The 8,061-nt window shown below is 44.3% G+C and overlaps 1 protein-coding gene across 1 annotated transcript in view; it reads right to left on the reverse strand.

Moving 5' to 3' along the window:
- Window positions 1-3,760, reverse strand: part of SMIM13 (small integral membrane protein 13) — a 26,817-nt gene extending 23,057 nt beyond the window's left edge. Inside the window, exon 1 of the mRNA XM_006739816.3 lies at window positions 3,573-3,760. Coding sequence (XP_006739879.1) covers window positions 3,573-3,648 — 76 coding nt within the window. The 5' untranslated portion in view covers window positions 3,649-3,760. The remainder of the gene's footprint in view (window positions 1-3,572) is intronic.
- Between the last annotated feature and the right edge of the window lie 4,301 nt (window positions 3,761-8,061).

Consider the following 8,061-nt stretch of genomic DNA (forward strand, 5'->3'; position numbering starts at 1 on the left):
ATCTTTACTAACTGGAATTTAAATAAAAACTTGGAAGAAAAAAATAAATAAAATGTTATTTAATTGGAAAAAAAAGAAAAGAGGGGGTCAAAAGATACTAGTTAAGAAACCAATGCAAGCCAAAGATGAGGACGGTGGTGGTGATCACAGACGTAGAGAATGTATTTCAGATTTCTTAAAAGACATAAAACTGAAGTCACTTCCAGATAGAGCTGGTATTTGTAAGGGAAGAGGGATGGGACAAAAGGAAAGGACAAAACCAAAGATGACACCCACATCCTTGGCTGCTGGTAACATCTGAGACAGGAAGGGGGCAGGGGGGAAAACAGGTGACAGAAATCAAGAGTTCTGTTTTAGGTATATTAAGTTTGAGATGCTTTTTAGATCTCCAAGTGGGGCTATCAAGAAAAAATGGTTGATTCATGAGCCTGGAGTGCAGGAGAAAAGTTGAGAGCCAGAGATGTCAATTTGAGTCATTAGTTACAGTTAATATTTAAATCTCTATGGCTGGATAAGATACCATGCAGAGAGAACAGAAGGAAAGGGAATAGAAATATACATTTGTACTATGTCAGAGAAATACAGAAAATAACTGTATCTCATGGAGTAAGGACAAGTACTAGTCCATAAAATTTTTATTTCAGAGACAGAAAGAGGGCAGATAGATGTATAAATAAACTGATGTATGTAATTTATATACTTTGAATGTACTGGGAATAATGTAAAATGTATTTCCTATCAAAGACTGTGATCCAAAAACATTTAATAGGAAACTCTAGTGGGGGGTGGCTGGGTGGCTCAGTCGGTTAAGGGTCTGACTCTTGGTTTTGGCTCAGGTCATCATCTCAGGGTCATGGGATCCAGCCTCACGTCGGGCTCCATGCTCAGTGGAGTCTGCTTCTCTCCCTCTCCATCTGCCCCTCCCCTCACACTTTCTCCCTCTCTCCCTCTGTCTCAAATAAGTAAATAATTTTTTTTTTAAGATTTTATTTATTTATTCATGAGAGACAGAGAGAAAGAGAAGCCCAGGGAGAAGCAGGCTTCCCGCTGAGCAGGGAGCCCGATGCAGGACTCAATCCCAGGACCCTGGGATCATGACCTGAGCTGAAGGCAGACGCTTAACCATCTGAGCCACCCAGGTGCCCCGTAAATAAAATTTTTTTAAATAAATAAATAAATTCTAAGGGATGAGAAGCCAGGAAAAGATAAACAATTAGGCACTATGGTAGGAAGGACACTGAAAATACAGTGTACAAAAGCGAAGAGAAATACTTCATAAAAGGAATGCTTACCTGTATAGAATGAGTATGAGAGGTTAAATACAATTAAGACTAAGTGACCATGGACTTGGAAATATGGAGGCCATTTGTTACTGACCTTGACAAGGGCCACTTCAGTGAATGGTTAAAGTGGAAAACATTGTAGCATGGATGAGAGGCAAGAAAGTACACACAACCAATACACACAAGAGAAAGAAAATCTCCCGAAGAACCTGAAATTTCAAAGTCGGCATTCACTGTGTTAAAGAGCCAGTCAGTTCTACAATAAAGCAGGTGATGAGTTTCTCAGGGCGGACTCATGTCACAGGTTTCTAATCTCCAATTTGACTGTATTTGGATAGGTCCTTTAAGAGTTAATTAAGGTTGTAAGAATTCATAAGGGTGAGGCCCTAATCCAGTATGACTGGCACTCTTTTTAGAAAAGATTAGGGCACAGGCACACATAGAGGAAGACCAGATGAGGACCCAGGGAGAGGACAGCCATCTTCAAGGCCAGGAGAGGGACCTCAGAAGAAATCAACCTTGCTGACACCTTGTTCTTAGACTTCTAGCCTCCAGAACTGTGGAGACATACATTTCTGTTGTTTAATGTCTGTGGTATTTTGTTACAGCATCCTTGCAAACTAATACAATGCCCGAGATTCTCCAGTCTCAAGTCTAGCTGGATCCTTCCCTTCTCTCCCCAAGCCCCAGGCCCACCCTACTCAAAACATGAAACTACTCCATCATTAGCTCTCCCAACAAAACAGTGCTTGAATTACTTTCTTCATAAAGCTATTAGTTCTGGACCATTCCAATCAAAATAAGATGTTCTTTTACTTACCATACCTCACCTCTCATGCCAAAATATTTTCTGAAACCAAAGGCAAGACAGTTTTAGAAAAACGAGTAAAATCAAAGTTAACTAGCTATTGGGAGATGAGAGAACAAGTAAGATGTAAGTAGCAATGGGGAATTTTGATGCCCCAAAGGCAAGTCTGGCAAATATTCTATGCAAGGTTTTGTAGGGTCTACGTGCCACACACATCCCCACCTCCAAGCAGCTCGCATCTTGGGATTAGAAAGAAAGCATATGCTTTCCTCCTTCCTCGCACGCAAACAAATCACACAGATCTGGTTTTCCTTACTTCCAGAATCTAATGTATCTACAATTAGCCCCAAATCCTGCCATCACAAGCAGGAAATGGAGAAAGGCTTTTCAATTGTTTTGTTACCAGAAAAGAAAGGCTGTTAACTCTGGTTCCTTCCTATGGCAAGAAAATTAAAAATATACATACAAGTATGTAAGTACAAATACATACAATAAAATACAAATGTAAATACAAATACAAATATATACATTTGCAAAAGTGCACACCATCTTCTCCAAACACAGCTGATACTGAGCAGTGAGTACATTAACCATGAAATGAATAAGACCTATAGCATTTATTTTTATTTCTGACAAATTACTGCATCGACCTGAACCATCCTTCAATAGATTGGAATTATGAAAAATGAAACTCACTGACACCTGGTTCTCAATACTTCCAAATTTTCACAATCGCTCAGCCACTTTGCTAAGGGACCTGTGGTTATCAGTTACTGTATATAAAGAGATCAAGATCTCAAATTGGGCTACTATTACCCTGAGAAGAAAGTTTTACATCCTCCCATCCCGAGAAAGAAAAAACATCACAGCAAACAAAACAGCACCATTATTATAAAACTGTAAGTTAGGTTACCTGACCCTGGAAGTTTAATACAGCCGGTGTTCTTTAAGTTCTGCCTAGCCTCAACATTTCTGTCTGGAATTCAGTTTAAGCCTGAACTCGAAGTAAACAATTTCCTGAGTGCTTCATACCCAACTCTGTCCCTACTCCTGATTAAATGAAGGTAGGGAAACCTCTCGTTATCATTAGGGTCAGAACCTCTGAAAAAGGAAAAGGAGTAACCAATCACTTCACCTTCGAATACAGGCCAAGGTTAAAAATCTGGGCAGAGAGTGGTTAAGAATGGCAATCAAGAGCAGACGGTGCGCGTGAAGCAGTATCTGGTTTACCCCTGAGTCAGGATGCCCAGCCCTGGATCCTGCTCCTTCCCTCTCCAGGATGCCGGCGGGCCTCTCCTGGGGCAGGGGCACGTCTCCCCTGACTCAGTCCTTAGAGCTAGGTGGACAGCAGATGATTTTAAGACACTTGTCCATCCACAACATTTAAAAAAAAAAAAACAGACAAAACAAGTGAGCACCCCGAGTCGCGCCGGCGTGTGTACTCCCGTGTGGAACTGCCCCGCGGCGGATGCCCCACTCACCGCACACCATCAGCAGCAGCACGATCAGCAGCGTGGCCACGAACACCAGCAGGGTCAGCCCGACGTTGTGCCACATCTTGGGGGGAGGACGGCGGTCGGCGCCTAGCTGCGGAGCGGCGGGCGCGGGCGGGCGGGTGGCGCGTGCTGGGCTTCAGCGGCGGGCGCCGGGGGCGGCGGAGCGCCGGGGCGACAAGAGCGGCGGGCGCCCCTCGGCAGCGCCCCCCGGGGGCGGAGCGGGGCGGTGCGGGGGCGTGCACCGGCCCGCCCGGCGGACCCTCCTTTGCTCCCCGGCCCGCGGAGCGCGCGGCAAGGCGCGACGCAGGGCGCCCCTACCCCCTCATCGCTCCGGGGAGCCGGGGACGCGGCGCCCTGAGACCCCGGCGACAGCCGGATGTGCTTCCATGGCGGACGCCGCGCGCCCGTGGACAGGAGAGAGGGCGAGCACAGGGACGCGCGGCGGCCACACGGACCTCGTCGCCGTCCGCCCGGGGGGATGGGGGTGGGATGTCCGGTGGGGGGTGGTCCCTCGGCCCGCAAGGACAGCGGCTAACGTCTCCCGGCAGCGACCACAGCAGCTTCTCGACCCTAGTCCCCACCCCCAGCAGAAACTCAGCACCGAGCACGCCCACCGCTCTCCGCCTCCGCGGCGCGGGTCCGGCTGGGAGATGGAGTGCAGAGCCCAGTGAAGGCCTTTGAAGGCTGCCCTGCAGGGACTACAATTCCCACAATGCACCGCTAACTTGGTCGCTTTGCTTCGCACTCCCTCTGCTTTTGGTGTTTCTGGAGCCACAACCTCTGTCTACCGACCGCGGGTTGGTGTTCTCTGAACCCGCGTAGTTGGCTGCCTGTGCTGCATTGTGCGAAAGCGCCAGAGTGATGGCAACCATTATCCCACACATGAAATCGTTTTGTTTCACGATCGACGAAGCACGAAGAGGGAAGAAAGGGAAGGCAGCTGCCTGGAAAACTGGTTGCATGTGAACCTAGCCCTATTGCTGGGGGTACACGTTAGGTACTTGGGATTTTGAGGAAATGCTCACGTCCGTGCCAAACAGGCGAGCCAGAGGCACGAAATCTCCCTTTTCCTCCTGTAACAGATGTTGGTCTGTGTTTTCGTGAGTAATGTATTTAAGAAATGGTCCGCGAAGGACTTAAGTACATCTGCTTAGCCCTTAATTTACCCGACTTGTAAATTTAATTCAGGGACTTCTTGAAACCAAGCGACACATGACCCAAAGCTGAAGATTTTGCCGCACTGGCTTGAACAAATCACTGTGAAACAAGACAATTTTAATAATCTCAAGTACTCTATCTCTACCTGCAATCAAAACTCTTCAATTCTGTCAGATTCGATTCATTCGTTAAAGATGTGCCCCCAGAAGAGAGGATAAATGTGTATGTAGCCCACTTTTGAAGGTACCAGAAATAGCCTTCCCGTTCTCCTGTGACTCTGTTGCGCCCTGCAATACCTTTCTCTTCTTCTACAAATTCCTTTCCTCTGTTCTCTGTCTCCAAAAACAAGCCAACAAAATCTGAGCAGAAATCTCTTGATTTAACAAATATATCTTGGCCATAACCCAGCTGCCCCACTGTCAATTTTATTCCCTAAGCACAGTATTATGAGCAAATACTGCATATGAAAATACATTAAGGGATAATGACTTTGCAGAAGATTTAATACAGGGCTCCTATTAAGAGAATGAATCCAGTGCAGTTATGATTTGTTGATCAAAAAAAATCAATCAAAAATCAAAAAAATTATTTTGCATAAATAAAACACATTTTATTAAAGCCCAATTGAATAGTTGAAAATAACACAAGAACTGGACGAATTTATTTTAAAGCTTTTTATCTTCCCTTCCATTCCCATGTATTGAATATATAATAGATGGCAGACACTATTGTAAAAGCTGGGGATACAGCAGTGAATGAGACAAAGGTGTTTATGCTCAAGGTGCTTATATCGGAAGATACGATAAGCATAAATAGGGAAATCTCCAACCGCTAATTCCTATAATGAAAACAAGCAGGAGAGCATGATAAAGATAGGGGTGTTATTTTAGATTGGGGGGGGATCAGAGAAGGCCTATCTGACTAAGTGACAATCTGAGACCTGAAGGATACAGCCATGGAAATACCTAAAGAAAGAGTGTCCCAGGGAACAGGAGCAGCTAGAACAAAAGGCACAAGGAGCAAACAAACAGCCATTCCGCTATGCCTTGGTAGAATTTCTCAACATTTCGAATCACTAGGGAGATTTAAAAATTACAAATGGCCAGACAAAATGACTCAGAATCTCTAGAAGTAATCCCAAGCACAGTACTTTTTAAAAGCTCCCAAGCTTTTAAAAAAGATAAAGCAGTGGTTCTCGTCGAATGGTCTCTGGACCAGCAGCATTAGGATCACCTGGGAACTTGTTGGAAATGCAAGTTCTCAGGACCTACCCCAGACCTACTGAATCCAAAACTGGGGTAATCTCGGAAAAAAAGAAAAGAAAAGGTATATTGGATTCGGGTAGTAATCAATGGAGTAGTGACAAATGGAAAGATATAGGATATGTTCTGGAAGGAGAATCATATCAGGATTAGCTGATAGACTAGATGTGAAAACAGGTGAGGAAAAGAAATCAAAAATGACTCCCAGGTTTGTAGCCTGAGCTTCTAGGTGAAGGCTGTGCCCTATCTTGAAACGGGGAAGACGATGCAACCATCTCCCTAGAATGCTTTATGAACTTCTCTCTTTACAACGATCTTTAGCTGTCCAGGTAAAGGATGTAGTGACTGTGGTGAAGTCCCACAACCAAGAACCAAAGTCTTTTAGCTCTCAAAAGTCCAAGGGCTTTTCCACTGAACCGTGCTGCCTTATGTCTCATCATTTGCTGTATTAGCACAGATCATGTTTCCAAGGATAAATTCTGTAAGGATTTTCAAGGATAAGGTTTTGAAGTTACTCTTGAGCTATGGTAATTTCTGGAGTCTACTTACTGTTCTCATCCCTGTATAAAATGCTCTACCCCCCTCCTTTCTGACCTCAAGCCTACTTATCTTTCAATGTCTCTCCAATTTCCTCCTCAGTAAGACCTCCTGATTTCTTCTTCACTGGTCTGTCCAGCTCCTCTAAGCCAATGGTTCTCAGTCTTACCTGTACATGGGAAGCTTTAAAAGCAGATTCTCAGGTTTCATGCCAGGCATATGAAAGGTGGGCAGGGGGATATAGAGGGTCTGTAACTGTTTAATACCCTCTAGGTTTTGATGAACAGTCAGCATTGAGAAGCACTAGTGCAAACTATATTTATAAATTAATTAGGCACCTATCTTATAATATTCCTTGAATTGTTTTATGTTGTTATTTAGTATTTCATGCATATATATATATTTTTAAAGATTTTATTTATTTGAGAGAGAGAGAGCACATGAGAGGGGGGAGGGTCAGAGGGAGAAGCAGACTCCCTGCTGAGCAGGGAGCCCAATGCAGGACTTGATCCCAGGACTCCAGGATCATGACCTGAGCCGAAGGCAGTCGCTTAACCAGCTGAGCCACCCAGGTGCCCCTATTATTTAATATTTCACATGTATATTTCATATATATATTTCATATATATACACACACACACACACATACATATTCTGATTCTTAGAGGAGAACACTTACTCCTCCCCTGCTCTTTCGTTCCATAAGGGAGGAAACTCAATTGGTAATAATATGTCTAGTCTCTCTGTGCTCCTTTATTCCCTCTGTCCTTGGTCTGGGGAGGAGTGACTTACCTAATTAGTGCATTTAGGAAAAATAAAGTGGGTTTGCTGAGCTTGTCTCCTCCCACATTCCTCTTGGGTGTGAGCTGCCTTAAGCCTCTTGTCTGTGTAGGCTTTCAGCCTAGGGAGGTCCCCCCTAGTTCAGCATTGCCTCAACTTAGGGTTTAATTAGTAGGCCTGACTGGCTCTCACATTATTATATGTTCTCTGACCTAGTCTTTATTATTAATAAAGGTGACATTTGGCCTCCATGTCTTACTCTTTTCTTTAATTTCTCAATTTGGCAACATGATTCATGGTTCCCTTTTAGCAATCCCAGACTGCTTTTAAGATAATTAAGGGAAGAGTCATGCATTCAGCATTTATGTAGTAACACATAGTAGGTGCTAGTCAGATATTGAGTGGTCCAAATACTTTATCTCTAAAGCCTGGCAATAGGCCAGGATTTTACTCATTTGATCTCTAAGTGTTGTGGGAAGAATTATGCTAAATGTGGGATGGATACAAAGTAACTAAGATAAGATTCCTGCCCTCAAGGAAAACCCCGGCCTAAGGTAAGTGTTTAGCAAATACTCCTTTGTACTAGGCACTGTGCTAGCCAGGAGCAATACAAAATAGATCAAATATGCTCCCTTACATAAAAGAACTCAAACTGGCTCAGCCTTTTTCAACACTGACGCTTTTGAGCTTCAAAAAATCAACTGAATCGGGCGCCTGGGTGGCTCAGTTGGTTAAGT

This window comes from Leptonychotes weddellii, chromosome 8 (assembly GCF_054177405.1).
Source record: "Leptonychotes weddellii isolate Sample4059 chromosome 8, ASM5417740v2, whole genome shotgun sequence".
NCBI lineage: Eukaryota > Metazoa > Chordata > Mammalia > Carnivora > Phocidae > Leptonychotes > Leptonychotes weddellii.